We start from the raw sequence: 16,127 nt of genomic DNA, 5'->3' as shown, positions 1-16,127 counted from the left end.
CCGGCCCGGCCCTGATGGCCCCCATCAGGGCGGACTGGCCGGACCCCACCTGTGCATGAATTCATGCACCAGGCCTCTAGTTGTTAAATGAAACACTAAGAAACATCATCAATGTGTTCTTAACAACCTAAAAGCAATTCCTAAAATATTTGTGCTGTGCTGTGTAAGTTTGCTGGATTAAATAATCGCTCTAAATACCAAAGTTCTAATCAGCAAAACTGATATCCAAACATGGAGCAAATATATATTCAATTAGCAAAACAGACAGTAATTCCATTTTTCAAAAAATCTCCAACATTCAAGAAGCATATCATAGTCCTATAAGATGAATGTGGAAAGAAATACTAGTAAAGGTCAAGGTCACATAACTGACTGAATCTTAGATCTGAGAAGTTTGGGAGACACGCTTTCCAGTGAAGATGGAGCAGGGAAGATGCAGACCACTCCTGATGTCTTAAAGAGTGCACAAAGAAGAGAAACACAATTTTACAAAAGAAAACTTGACAAAATGGAATCACTCCAGATACAAAAGATACAGAAACAATTGACCAATAGTAATGCAAACTTCAGGTTCAAAAATTATAACTATTTAAATTAACCTCTGAAACAATTTTCTGAAAGATCAAATGTTAGGACAGAACTCTGTCCTCATCTAAATGATTTTAAAAATTCTTTTTTCTCCATAAAGTTTTCAGATTATGCCAAGGAAAAATAATAAGTTCATTTATCCCTGTCTGGAAATGAACTTCGATATCTCATTCCACCCTCTTTCATCCTACTCAATTTCACTTACTACAATGTAAAAACCATTAAACAAATGAACAAAAAAAACTCCACACCCATTAAGTTTACATTAATATAAACATTGTTGGTGATATAGGGAAAGATGCACATATTGCACAGCAAAGAATATCCACCTTGAATGCATGTATGTTTTGAAAATAGAAGACATAACAAAAATGGATAAATAAATCAATATTCATAAATATATTTGGAGTATATATAAAATATAGTTTGTGAAATGCAATAATCCAAGTTAGCTTCAATAAATATTTCTTGAGTGCCTATAATATACACAGCACTATACTGGACTGTTCTAATAGAAAACAAAAACTATATATAGTCTTTAATCCCATGGAGCTCACAGTGTACCAGAAGAGACAAACAGGTACACAGCCCTTTTTGGTTAGTGTCACAATAAAACTTATACAACGTCCTAAGGGAGAAAAGATTTAAAAAGTAATTTCAAACAATTGGATGGGGGAGGGGAATGGGACTAATGACCAACAGGACTCAGGAGGTTGAAGCTCATTTATAAAAGAAGACAGGATCTCAAGCAGCAGGGACCAAAAAAAAAAGGAAGCATCCTAGAAGGGAAGCCCAGTGCCACTGGGAGGAAACGCAAAACAGAATCTGGCAGCGGCACAGAGAACCGATGGCGCCTATAATGGAAGTGGTGGCTGGGAAGACAAAGTGGAATCACAGCCAACACAAATGGATCTCAAACTTTCCTCTCCTGTAAGTCACTCTATCAAATAATCCTGAAGCCATCATGTGAAAAAAAACAAGTCTAATTTGCCAATGAAGGGCATTTATGTGTTCAAATATTTATAAAAATAAGATACATTTTCAGGGTATTTTAAGTATAAACTATACTGCAAGTTGTTAATTAAGATCCATTTACATACTTCCTAGACTGTGTCAGCAGCACGCTGCTGAGAAACACTGGTAATAGGGAACCAGCAAAGCTTTTTAAGCAGAGGTCTGATAACATCTCTGCTTTAAGGAGACCACTCTCTGGTATAAGTATGAAGAGAAAGGCTTGCAGGCAGAGAAAGCATTTGAAAAGATGCAGTGACCTAGAGGGGAGGTTTGAGCTAGGACTAAGGCAGAATTGAGGAAAGGCACTTTGCAGAGTAGCTCTGCAGAATAAGCAAGAAGAGGCTGTGATCCATTGAACTAGGTGCATGAAAGTATATGGGCTGGTCAGTTAGAGTGAAGTGTTAAAACCATGAGAGTTTCAACGTCCAGATTTTTTTTGAAAAATTAATATAGATTTCATATTGATTTCCAACTGTTTATTGTTATTCCTGGGCTATTCCACAGCCTCCTCAAACACAGTATGCTCACCTAAACCTGCTCCTCCTAAATTGCATCAACTATTAATTGTCACCCACCCCTTAGTGTCAAAAACTGGGAGTGATTCAAGACTTCCTCCTCTTCCCTAATACCCATGTTCACTTAGTAACCAAGTCAGAGACTTTCTAAATCCTCAGAACCTTTGTACTCCTCTCCTTCCCATCCCCAGCATCATGACCTGAGTACAGGATCTCAGCACATCACACCTGTACAACCATACCTAATGGATCACCCTGTCTCTAGTCTTGCCCTTCCCACATCTACTCTTTACCCCAGACCAATCTCAACTTTCCTCCAAAAGGAAAATTAGTAAAGCGTGAGCCTAATTATACCATTGCCTAGATATAAATCCTTTAATGGTGTTGCCTAAGCGGCTCGCGAGCCACATGCGGCTGTTTGGCCCCTTGAGTGTGGCTCTTCCACAAAATACCGACTTTTGCGCATGGGCCACGAAGTTTCAATCGCACTGTGCGTGCGTGCGTGCCCTCACGTGGTATTTTGTGGAAGAGCCACACTCAAGGGGCCAAACAGCCGCATGTGGCTCGCGAGCCGCAGTTTGCCGACCACTGATCTAGGCTAACAGTCCAGAAAAGACCCTCAGCAACCTGGGTCTCACTTGCCCCTCTGGTCCTGTTCCTCTATGCTTTAGATATCCTGAACTACTTCCACACTGACTCATTTCTAGGCTTTTACTTGCATTCTTTCATAGATTCCCTTTTCTTGCGTGTCTCCTCCAAGACTCAATTTACACATCAAATTCTGCAAAACATCTTTCTTTATTGCTTTTTGTCTAGTTTTCCCTAGAATATGCTCCCTTAGCATTATGCACTGACTTGTCCTATAGCATCTGCCATGTTATATGGCAATAATCTGATTCTTTATTCTCCTCACCTAGTGATATAGGTGGTCTCTATTTATTACTTAGTCCAATAGCCATCTTTCTCTGCTCTGTCCTGACCTCTACAGGCTGATTCAGCTAGGCCCCATTGCTCTTCTGCCTCTGCTTTGGTTCAACCACAGGGAGACTCCAGCAGGATATGAGAAGGTAAAAGGTATATATGCCCTTGTGTCTTCCCTGCTTTGGCTAGTTCTGGCAATGGCTTCGTTCTTTTAGAGCTGTAACTATTCAAGTTGGCCCATCCTTCATAGTTTCAAAACTCACAGGGCTCCACTAATATCTTGCCCTCTCTTGCTCCTTCGGGCCCAGAGGTAGTAGCAGCTTCCATCCCTTGCTGGTTTCTTTCCACCTGGCTCCCACCTCCATAGATAATTCCTTTACTAACCCTTGTCATTTAAACCCTTTTTGTGGATCATCTGTTTAGTATTGATACCCTTACCATTAAACTTACTGTTCACTTCTCAAGAAAATGTAAGATACCTTTATAGACTCAAAATGGAGTATCTAGCCCAGTGGTTCTCAACCTGTGGGTCGCGACCCCTTTGGCAGTCAAACGACCCTTTCACAGGGGTCGCCTAAGACCATCTTGCATATCATATATTTACATTACGATTCATAACAGTAGCAACATTACAGTTATAAAGTAGCAACGAAAATAATTTTATGGTTGGGTCACAACATGAGGAATGTATTTAAAGGGCCAGAAGGTTGAGAACCACTGATCTAGCCTATAATGGGTACTCAACAAATATTTTTTGAAGGAATGACTAAACCAATGCTCAGCAAACTTTTTTTAGAAGTGCCCAGATAGTAAGTATTTTAGGTTTTGCAAGCCACGTGGTTTCTGTAACAACCATTCAACTCTGCAATTATAGCAGACATGCAGCCATAAACAATATACAAATAAGTGTGTCTGTGTTCTAATAAAACTTTATTTATAAAAGCAGGTATCAGGCCAAATTTGGCCTACAGGCCTTAATTTGCCAAACCCTGGAGTAAACAAATGAAATGCACTTATAAAAGTGCATATTTTAAAACTTAATTTAACATAAAAATACCTAATATATGAATAAACATAGAGAGCTCTCCAGGACATTTATCTGAAATTCATGAGCAATTAAAACTAGAAATTAGGTTGCTGAGGGTCTTTTCTGGACTGTTAGCCTAGATCAGTGGTCGGCAAACTGCGGCTCGCGAGCCACATGCGGCTGTTTGGCCCCTTGAGTGTGGCTCTTCCACAAAATACCGACTTTTGCGCATGGGCCACGAAGTTTCAATCGCACTGTGCGTGCGTGCGTGCCCTCACGTGGTATTTTGTGGAAGAGCCACACTCAAGGGGCCAAACAGCCGCATGTGGCTCGCGAGCCGCAGTTTGCCGACCACTGATCTAGGCTAACAGTCCAGAAAAGACCCTCAGCAACCTGGGTCTCACTTGCCCCTCTGGTCCTGTTCCTCTATGCTTTAGATATCCTGAACTACTTCCACACTGACTCATTTCTAGGCTTTTACTTGCATTCTTTCATAGATTCCCTTTTCTTGCGTGTCTCCTCCAAGACTCAATTTACACATCAAATTCTGCAAAACATCTTTCTTTATTGCTTTTTGTCTAGTTTTCCCTAGAATATGCTCCCTTAGCATTATGCACTGACTTGTCCTATAGCATCTGCCATGTTATATGGCAATAATCTGATTCTTTATTCTCCTCACCTAGTGATATAGGTGGTCTCTATTTATTACTTAGTCCAATAGCCATCTTTCTCTGCTCTGTCCTGACCTCTACAGGCTGATTCAGCTAGGCCCCATTGCTCTTCTGCCTCTGCTTTGGTTCAACCACAGGGAGACTCCAGCAGGATATGAGAAGGTAAAAGGTATATATGCCCTTGTGTCTTCCCTGCTTTGGCTAGTTCTGGCAATGGCTTCGTTCTTTTAGAGCTGTAACTATTCAAGTTGGCCCATCCTTCATAGTTTCAAAACTCACAGGGCTCCACTAATATCTTGCCCTCTCTTGCTCCTTCGGGCCCAGAGGTAGTAGCAGCTTCCATCCCTTGCTGGTTTCTTTCCACCTGGCTCCCACCTCCATAGATAATTCCTTTACTAACCCTTGTCATTTAAACCCTTTTTGTGGATCATCTGTTTAGTATTGATACCCTTACCATTAAACTTACTGTTCACTTCTCAAGAAAATGTAAGATACCTTTATAGACTCAAAATGGAGTATCTAGCCCAGTGGTTCTCAACCTGTGGGTCGCGACCCCTTTGGCAGTCAAACGACCCTTTCACAGGGGTCGCCTAAGACCATCTTGCATATCATATATTTACATTACGATTCATAACAGTAGCAACATTACAGTTATAAAGTAGCAACGAAAATAATTTTATGGTTGGGTCACAACATGAGGAATGTATTTAAAGGGCCAGAAGGTTGAGAACCACTGATCTAGCCTATAATGGGTACTCAACAAATATTTTTTGAAGGAATGACTAAACCAATGCTCAGCAAACTTTTTTTAGAAGTGCCCAGATAGTAAGTATTTTAGGTTTTGCAAGCCACGTGGTTTCTGTAACAACCATTCAACTCTGCAATTATAGCAGACATGCAGCCATAAACAATATACAAATAAGTGTGTCTGTGTTCTAATAAAACTTTATTTATAAAAGCAGGTATCAGGCCAAATTTGGCCTACAGGCCTTAATTTGCCAAACCCTGGAGTAAACAAATGAAATGCACTTATAAAAGTGCATATTTTAAAACTTAATTTAACATAAAAATACCTAATATATGAATAAACATAGAGAGCTCTCCAGGACATTTATCTGAAATTCATGAGCAATTAAAACTAGAAATTAATAATTTTATTTTTATTTATAGTATATACTTATATATAACTTACTATATGAAATCAATTAATAAGCAGCTATATGTCATGCATTACCAAAGTGTTATGATATTAATATTGATGTGTTTCTAGAAGTAAAACCATGATTATAGAGCATAAGAAAATCATTCACTGAATCATTAAAAACAGTTAAGAATAATTGCCCCTGACTTACAAAATTATATCTTTGAGCAACATAAAACTGTTTTATTTTTACAATAATATCATAGTATAACATATATACCTGTTTTGTGTTTAAAAACCATTGAAAAATATAAATGACCTTCTAGATTAAACTCCACTCTGGCACGTGTTATGCCTTTGTTCTTTACCAAAAATGGAATAATCTGGGTACCGCCAAGAAAGGTGCCGCTGAAGATAAATGTGTCCTAAAATTTTTAAAAAGGAATAATTAGAAAGTAGTGTAATAGTTTAAGAGAATAATTAAACTAAAAATTAAACTGTAAGAGATAGACCTTAAAAGTCCTCATCATAAGAAAAATATTTGTAACTATGTTTGGTGACAGACGTTAACTAGACTTATTGTGGCAATCGTTTTTTTCAATAAATACAAATATCGAATCATTATGTTGTACACAGGAGATTAACATGTTTTATGTGAATGCTACCTCAACAAAAAATATACTGTTACGTTCACCAAAGACATTAACTAGAGTACTCTATAAAAATTAGTCATATTTTCCTTCCTTCCCCCAACTCCTGTATATAATCAGTTACCAACTCCCATTAATTCTGCCTCCTTCCTCACTTCTTATCCTTTTCGTAACTGAATAAAGTTAGTAACTCATCACTTTTCATTTCATTTCTAAATTCTCACTTTCTCCAATTCTCCCCTACAAAACTAAGTCACAATTAAAGCCGCTGAAAATCTGACCACACTGCTTCGTGTATTAAAATTTAATGATTCTCCTCCATCTACAGGAGAATATCAAATTCATTAGCAAGGCTCACAAAGGTCACCATGACCTTCCCCTAGCTCATGTTCCAGCCTCACCTAGCTTCATTCTCACCCTACCACCTCATACTTCAGTAAGCTGTATGACTTGTCATTTCCAACCAATACCTGATGCTTCAACCTTCTGTATCTTTAGCAAGGTGCCCCTTGGTCAGGAAGACCTTTCACTAACTTATTATTGCCTGATAAAATATCATGCATCCTTCAATCCCCAGTTTGATAAACCAAAACTAAGGACACTGCTCAGGACTATTTCTGTTCCTTATATTTACTTATATTACACCATCACAAAGTCCCTTTATTTGTTTACATATCTGTTTCTCCTGGTGGTGCTTAAGTATAATTCATTTTGCATCCATACAAAGTGAGACTTAGCTTAAATATATAAGGAATGTTTATTGATTGTATCTTAACTTGAGCTTATATGTCAGGATGTGCCTACACCACGAAACTATAGAATTTGTCCTTCTGGTGGTGCTACTATATATACCAGTGATGGCGAACCTATGACACGCATGTCAGAGGTGACACGTGAACTCATTTTTTTGGTTGATTTTTCTTTGTTAAATGGCATTTAAATATATAAAATAAATATCAAAAATATGTCTTTGTTTTACTATGGTTGCAAATATCAAAAAATTTCTATATGTGACACAGCACCAGAGTTAAGTTAGGGTTTTTCAAAATGCTGACACGCCGAGCTCAAAAGGTTCGCCATCACTGATATATACCCTACAGTTCCTTAGTAAAAAAAATTACATGTATTATTCAAAGAGAAAGAAGCAACAATATTCTAATGTTAAGGAAAATACTTCATTAAGGTCAACTGGCCACTATCTGTTTCACTTAAAATGTCAACCCAATTGCACAGGTGAAATTTATAAAATCCAAAATGGTTAATGAAAGTTTGACAATTTATATATGCAAAAAACCATTCCTCTTATCCCATTCTGGCCTTGTCCATTTGCTCATTTGGGAAAAATTTCCTAATTGTTACTAAGATACAGAGTCAATGCCACACACTTATTAAATGTACTGCTAATAGTACCAGGTGGTACTAGAATATTTTTTTAAGGCAGCTATGTTTAAAATCCAACGTAATTAGGAAATATTAATAAATATTTATTAATGTAAAGTTCTATAAACTACTTAGCTGTGCCATAACATGAAAAGCCTGCCACAAATGTCTTTGGCATGAGGAAATAAAGTAGTAAAAGTCTCAATACTTGTCTAAAATTGTTCAAGGAGGAACACCATAGCAATGGAAAAAGCACTCTGATCCTACAGGGTTTAATATCCAGGAGTAACCATAGTCTTGGACAAGCTAGCTTAATATCTGTCCATAATGCCTTCAATACTGAATAAAATAAGGTTTGGAACATTAAACCATAGAATTGTGCTGATGCCATTAAAGTACAAACTAGTAGTAAGGCCTACCTAAGGCAACCAGCAGCCTCATCAATTTCTGCTCAATTTAGTTAAGCACCAAAATGGTGCTAGGTACTGGGGAACTATTGAAAGAGAAAAAGAAAAGTGCAGATAACCTGAAAACAATTGACAATCACTATAATGAAGATGTTCCCAGAATTGAAGATGTCTGTAACATCTTGTAAATGTCACAATAGAGGGGCATATGGGTCTGCTTTGAAAGATCAGGATAAGTTTCTCTGGGTAGATGAGGCCATATATAATTCCTGAGAGGCTGGCCAAAAAAAGCATGTGTGTGCACTCTATCAATTATAGAACAAAATTTCATCAGGGTACAGAACAAAAAAAAAATTAAGTATAATTATAATGCAAAAATTCAAATCAACACCACAGTGAGATATCATTTTATATTCCAAAGACTGGCAAACATTAAGTCTTATAATACAATGTATAGAGCAATGGAATGTGGATCAATGGAAACTTGAAGAGAAAATATGGAAATTATCTTGTGAGGTCAAACATGCGTATATTCAATGTCTCAACAACTCCACTCCAAAGGAAAACTCTTGCATAAGTGCCTCAGAAGGTATGTATATCAATGTTCATAGGTATAGTCTTTGTAATAACAAAAAAAACAGAAACACCTAAATTTATGAACAATGGAATGTGAATACAAATTATAGTATGTCTATGCAATGGACTATTAAATAGCTGTGATAATAGAATACAACCACATACACAACTTCGATAAAATTTGGAAACACAATATTTAATTTAAAGCAACACACCAAAGACTGTACATGTTTTTTATAAAGCTCAAAAATGAACAGAGTAAACTAAACAATGAATGGTTAAGGAATTCATACACATATTGTAACCCAATTAGAAAAAGTAAAGGGATAATAACCAAAAAATTAAGGAAAGGAATTATCCCTTAAAAGGAGCAGAATCATGATGAAACCTACAGATGATTTAATGGTACTGGTAGTGCTCTGATACTTAAGTTTGGTGGTGAATTCTTATACCTTTATTTACTATTCTGCTTCATTACTTATTTACATATAATAATTTGTGTCAAATTAATACATAATAACATTTTTATTTTTTTTTTTATTTTTTTTTTTAAAGTTTGTAATGGTCTTTATTATCCATGAATGAGTGAGATCATGTGGTATTTTTCCTTCATTGACTGGCTTATTTCACTTAGCATAATGCTTTCCAGTTCCATCCATGCTGTTGCAAATGGTAAGAGTTCCTTCTTTTTTACAGCAGCATAGTATTCCATCGTGTAGATGTACCACAGTTTTCTAATCCATTCATCTACTGATGGGCACTTAGGCTGTTTCCAAATCTTAGCTATGGTGAATTGTGCTGCTATGAACATAGGGGTGCATAGATCCTTTCTGATTGGTGTTTCTGGTTTCTTGGGATATATTCCTAGAAGTGGGATCACAGGGTCAAATGGGAGTTCCATGTTTTGTTTTTTGAGGAAACTCCATACTGTCTTCCATAGTGGCTGCACCAGTCTGCATTCCCACCAGCAGTGCACAAGTGTTCCTTTTTCTCCACATCCTCTCCAGCACTTGTCGTTTGTTGATTTGTTGATGATAGCCATTCTGACAGGTGTGAGATGGTACCTCATTGTTGTTTTGATTTGCATCTCTCGGATGATTAGTGACTTTGAGCATGTTTTCATATGTCTCTTGGCTTTCTGAATGTCCTCTTTTGAAAGGTGTCTATTTAGATCCTTTGCCCATTTTTTGATTGGATTGTTTATCTTCTTTTTGTTAAGTTGTATGAGTTCCCTATAAATTTTGGAGATTAGGCCCTTATCAGATATGACGTTGGCAAATATGTTTTCCCACGCAGTGGGTTTTCTTGTTGTTTTGTTGATGGTTTCTTTTGCTGTGCAGAAGCTTTTTATTTTGATGTAGTCCCATTTGTTCATTTTCTCTTTAGTTTCAACTGCCCTAGGAGCTGTATCAGTGAAGAAATTGCTTCGGCATATGTCTGAGATTTTGTTGCCTTTGGATTCTTCTAGAATTTTTATGGTTTCCTGTCGTACATTTAAGTCCTTTATCCATTTTGAGTTTATTCTTGTGTATGGTGTAAGTTGGTGGTCTAGTTTCATTTTCTTGCATATATCTGTCCAATTTTCCCAACACCACTTATTGAAGAGACTATCTTGGCTCCATTGTATGTTCTTGCCTCCTTTGTCAAATATTAATTGAGCATATTGGTTCGGGCTAATTTCTGGACTCTCTATTCTATTCCACTGATCTATATATCTGTTCTTGTGCCAGTACCAGGCAGTTTTGAGAACAGTGGCTTTGTAATACAGCTTGATATCTGGCATTGAGATCCCACCTACTTTGTTCTTTCTCAGGATCGCTGCAGCTATTCGGGGTCTTTTTTTATTCCAGATGAATTTTTGGAGAGTTCGTTCTAGATCTTTGAAGTAGGCCATTGGTATTTTAATGGGAAGTGCGTTGAATTTATAGATTGCTTTGGGTAGTATGGACATTTTAATGATGTTGATTCTACCAATCCAAGAACATGGTATGTTCTTCCATCTCTTTATGTCTTCCTCTATCTCTTTTTTCAACGTCCTGTAGTTTTCTGAGTAGAGGTCTTTTACCTCTTTAGTTAAGTTTATTCCTAGGTAGCTTAATTTTTTTGGTGCGATGGTAAATGGGATTGTTTTTATAATCTCTCTTTCTGAAAGTTCACTATTGGTGTATAGAAATGCCTCAGATTTCTTGGGGTTAATTTTGTATCCTGCTACATTGCCAAATTCATGTATTAAGTCTAGTAGCTTTTTGATGGAGTCTCTAGGGTTTTGTATGTATAATATCATGTCATCTGCAAATAAGGACAGTTTTACTTCCTCTTTTCCAATTTGGATGCCTTTTATTTCTTCTTCTTGTCTAATTGCAATGGCTAATACTTCCAGGACTATGTTAAAGAGGAGTGGCGAGAGTGGGCATCCCTGTCTTGTTCCTGTTCTTAGGGGAAATGGTGTTAGTTTTTGTCCATTGAGTATGATGTTGGCTGTGGGCCTGTCATATATGGCTTTTATTATGTTGAGGTATGATCCTTCTATTCCCACCTTGCTGAGAGTTTTTATCAAAAATGGGTGTTGGATTTTGTCGAATGCTTTTTCTGCATCAATTGATATGACCATGTGGTTTTTTTCTTTCAATTTGTTTATGTGATGTATTACGTTTATTGATTTACGGATGTTGTACCATCCTTGCATCCCTGGGATAAATCCTACTTGGTCATGGTGTATGATCTTTCTGATGTACTGTTGGATCCGATTTGCTAAGATTTTGTTGAGGATTTTGGCATCTATGTTCATGAGGGATATTGGCCTGTAATTCTCTTTCATTGTGTTGTCTTTACCTGGTTTTGGTATTAGGGTGATGCTGGCTTCATAGAATGAGCTTGGAAGTGTTCCTTCCTCCTGAATTTTTTGTAGTAGTCTGAGGAGGATAGGTTTTAGTTCTTCCTTGAAAGTTTGGTAAAACTCCCCTGAGAAGCCATCTGGTCCTGGGCTTTTGTTTGCTGGGAGCTTTTTGATGACTGCTTCAATTTCTTCCATAGTTATTGGCCTATTGAGATTTTTAGATTCTTCCTGATTGAGTTTTGGAATGTTGTACTTTCCTAGGAATTTGTCCATTTCCTCCAGGTTGTCTAGTTTGTTGGAGTAGAGCTGTCCATAGTATTGTTTAACAATCATTTGTATTTCTGTGGGGTCTGTTGTTATTTCGCCTCTATCGTTTCTGATTTGGTTTATTTGGGTCCTCTCTCTTTGCTTCTTGGTGAGCCTGGCTAGAGGTTTGTCAATCTTGTTTATCCTTTCAAAGAACCAGCTCTTGGTTTCATTGATTTTCTGTATTGTTTTTTTGGTCTCTATGTCATTTATTTCTGCTCTAATCTTTATTATCTCCTTCCTTCTGCTCACTCTGGGGTTTTCTTGTTGCTCTCTTTCTAATTCTTTGAGTTGAAGAGTTAGATGATTTACTACCATTTTTTCTTGCTTTTTGAGATAGGCCTGAAGAGCTATAAACTTCCCTCTCAGGACTGCTTTCATTGTGTCCCATAGGTTTTGGATTGTTGTGTTTTCATTGTCATTAGTGTCCAGGATGTTTTTAATTTCTTCTTTGATCTCATTGGTAACCCAATCAATATTTAATAACATGCTATTCAGCTTCCAAGTGTTTGAGTATTTTGGGTTGTTTTTATTGTAGTTTATTTCTAACATTATGCCATCGTGGTCTGAGAAGAAGCTTTTTATGATTTCAATCTTCTTGAATTTGTGGAGACTTTGCTTGTGACCCAATATGTGGTCTATTTTTGAATATGTCCCATGAGCACCTGAGAGGAATGTATATTCCATGGCTTTGGGGTGAAGTGTTCTGAAGATGTCAATTAAGTCCATCTGATCTAGTGAGTCATTTAGGATTGCTGTTTCTTTGCTGATTGTTTGTCTAGCGGGCTTATCCAGTGGTGTCAGTGGTGTATTAAAGTCCCCTACTATGATTGTATTGTTGTCGATCTCTCCTTTGATATCTTCCAGGAGTTTTTTTATGAATTTGGGTGCTCCTGCATTGGGTGCATATATGTTTACCAGGGTTATATCTTCTTGTTGTATTGATCCCTTTAGTATTATGAAGTGGCCTTCCTTATCTCTGGTTATGGCCTTCACTTTGAGATGTATTTTGTCCGATATAAGTATTGCTACCCCAGCTTTCTTTTCCTTTCCATTTGCGTGAAAGATATTTTTCCATCCCTTCACTTTCAGTCTGTGTGAGTCCCTTCTAATGAGGTGGGTCTCTTGTAGACAGCAGATGTATGGGTCATGTTTTTTTATCCATTCAGCCACTCGATGTCTTTTGGTTGGAGCATTTAGTCCGTTTACATTTAAAGTTATTATTGAAAGGTACTTGTTTGTAGCCATTTCTTTTTTTGTGTGTGTGGCTGTTTTCTTTCTGAGCTTGTTATTTCTTCTTTTTACACCAGTCCCTTTAGCATTTCTTGCATGGCTGGCTTGGTGGTGATAAACTCCCTTAGCCTTTTTTTGTCTGTGAAGCTTCTTATTTCCCCTTCAATTTTGAATGAAAGCCTTGCTGGATAGAGTATTCTTGGATTCAGTCCTTTGCTTTGCATCACTTTGTAGATTTCTGTCCATTCTTTTCTGGCCTGATGTGTTTCTGTTGAGAAATCATTTGATAATCTAATGGGAGATCCCTTGTATGTAACTTTCCGTCTCTCTCTTGCAGCCTGTAAGATTCTCTCTTTGTCCTGAACATTTGCCATGGTAATTATGATGTGTCTTGGTGTGGGTCTTTTCGGATTCACCTTGTTTGGGACTCTCTGGGCTTGTGTGACTTTTTTCTTCCCCACCTCAGGGAAGTTTTCTGATATTATTTCTTCGAATAGGTTTTCTAATCCATGTTCATCTTTCTGTTGTTCTGGCACCCCTATTATTCGTATGTTGTTTCGTTTCATGTTGTCCCAAAGCTCCCTTAGGCTCTCCTCCTGTCTTTTAATTTTTTTCTCCATTTGCAGTATAGTTTGGGTGTGTTTTGCTTCCTTGTCTTCTAATTCACTAATTCGGTCCTCCGCTTCTCCTAGTCTACTGTTGATACTTTCAATGGAGTTTTTTATGGCAGCTATATCACTCTTCATTTCTTCTTGGGCCTTACTTAAGTTGTTGATTTTTTCATCTGTTTCTTCTAGCTTCTTGCATATGGTATTGAATTTTTCATCTGATTCTTCTAGCTTCTTGCATATGGTATTGAATTTTTCATCTGATTCTTCTAGCTTCTTGCATATGGTATTGAATTTTTCATCTGATTCTTCTAGCTTCTTGCATATGGTATTGAATTTTTCATCTGATTCTTCTAGCTTCTTGCATATGGTATTGAATTTTTCATCTGATTCTTCTAGCTTCTTGCATATGGTATTGAATTTTTCATCTGATTCTTCTAGCTGGAAAAAAAAAAGAAAAACAATGTTTTCTTAGTTAAAAGGTGAAAAAGTAATTAATTAAAAAAAAATAAAATAAAAATGTGCAGTAATGCAGGTGCTTCAGATCTTCTACTCTTCTTTTTGGCACGCCCGGAATTCAGGAGAATGTTGAATTTCCCTCTGATACACTGTTCCTCCGTGTTGTAAGCCACAGTCCTGATTTTAAGGCAGGCCGTATTGGTTCCCCTTACTGCTGTATTTGTATGTACAGAAGAGTCAGTTCGTGGCTCTGCCTCTGGGTGGCAGTGTGTCTGGATTGACCTCCAAGGCTTTAAGTCCTCTCTGACCAGGAGTTCTCTATTGTACCTGAACCAGCTCCGCCCAGATCTGTTTCACCAGTCGCCACTCTCAGCTCTGTTTTCCAGGCTCCCCAAAAACAATCTTCCCCTACAAGCTCCGCTAGCGACCCCAATTGGGCAATCACATGCACCGGGATCAACAATCAAACTCACAGATTTAAGAGGAAGTGTGTAAACAAGAGCCTGGGAGGCTGTGGGAACTCGCAGGGTTCCACCTTCCAGAACTCCGCGGAGTCTCAGAGCTGGTTTTTTAATCGTTACCCTGCTCTCCATAATAACATTTTTAAACATAAAGGGACTAACTAGGGACATAGAACCACCACAATTAATAAACTGGATACACACTTACTGGTATGATTTCAATATCAGCAACGTCAGCAGTTCCACCAATCCTAAGTTCTATGTCACTTCCGTGGCGTATAGCAACCTAATATTTAGAAAAAAATATAAAACTCTGTAGAAACCACATTAAAATATACTCATACACTGCTGAAGTGTTACCTGGCATTTATGTAACATTTTATAATTTAAATCATCATAACATTTTATAAATGTCACAAGATTTCTTCTGGCAGTTGTCATCACATTTCTTATTATGCAGAATTTATATTCCTAAGAGGAGTGAGTATTCAGCTCTTAAAACCTCCACCACAAATGGAATCAGCTGACAGATTGTGAACCTGACTGCAGAATTCTACTCACTTGAATTTATATTATTGCCTCAAACTCTCTGAGATCCTTTTGTATTTACCTAATTTCAATGAATTATTAAAAATAAAATAAACAGGAAACTGACTGCAAACATACTTCTTTCCATAGGAAGATACTAATATCCACAACAACTATAAATGAGAGCAGCTAAAAATTGATGAGTATATGGGCCAAGTATGGAGCTAAATGCATTACCTTCTTTTTAATCCTCAGTATTCTGTCAGGTTACTTCTATTAATAACCTAATTTCCAAGTGAGGAAACCTAAGGCTTAGAAAGGCCAAATATTTTGTCAGGGTATTTAAAAAAAACTTTTTTTGAGGTCATAAAACTTGAAAGCAACGTTAGTGAAACTTGATCCAAGGACTATCTGAACACTCAACTTTTTCCAGGAAAATTATGATAGTGAAATAAGAATTTAGTTGTGTAATTCCTTGTTTGATTTTACATCCCTAGCATCTACAACAGAGACTGTGTTGAATGAATGAACAAATTTCATTGTATTGCACTTTTAAAAAGGTAAGCTTTACTAAATAAGCCAGTTAGAGAAAGACAAATATCACATGATTTCACTTATATGTGGAATCTAATGAACTGATGAACAAAATAGGACCAGAGACATGGATGCATAAAATACAAACAGATCTCAGCAGGGAGGAAGGCAAAGGGGACAGGAAGAGATTAACGAAAGAACATCATATCTAATAAAAGAGAAACATGGTAATTAGCCGTATCTCCGCTACCCTTCCCATTGGCTAATCAGGG

The 16,127-nt window shown here is 37.3% G+C and overlaps 1 protein-coding gene across 1 annotated transcript in view; it reads right to left on the bottom strand.

The window, feature by feature from the left end:
* CFAP47 (cilia and flagella associated protein 47) overlaps window positions 1-16,127 on the bottom strand; it is a 429,694-nt gene that overhangs the window by 329,739 nt on the left and 83,828 nt on the right. Inside the window, 2 exon segments of the mRNA XM_014549721.1 lie at window positions 6,158-6,302; window positions 15,002-15,079. Coding sequence (XP_014405207.1) covers window positions 6,158-6,302; window positions 15,002-15,079 — 223 coding nt within the window.

The sequence above is a fragment of the Myotis brandtii genome, unplaced genomic scaffold, assembly GCF_000412655.1.
Source record: "Myotis brandtii unplaced genomic scaffold, ASM41265v1 scaffold568, whole genome shotgun sequence".
In the NCBI taxonomy this organism is placed as follows: Eukaryota; Metazoa; Chordata; class Mammalia; order Chiroptera; family Vespertilionidae; genus Myotis; species Myotis brandtii.
This window is presented reverse-complemented; position numbering and strand designations above follow the sequence as displayed.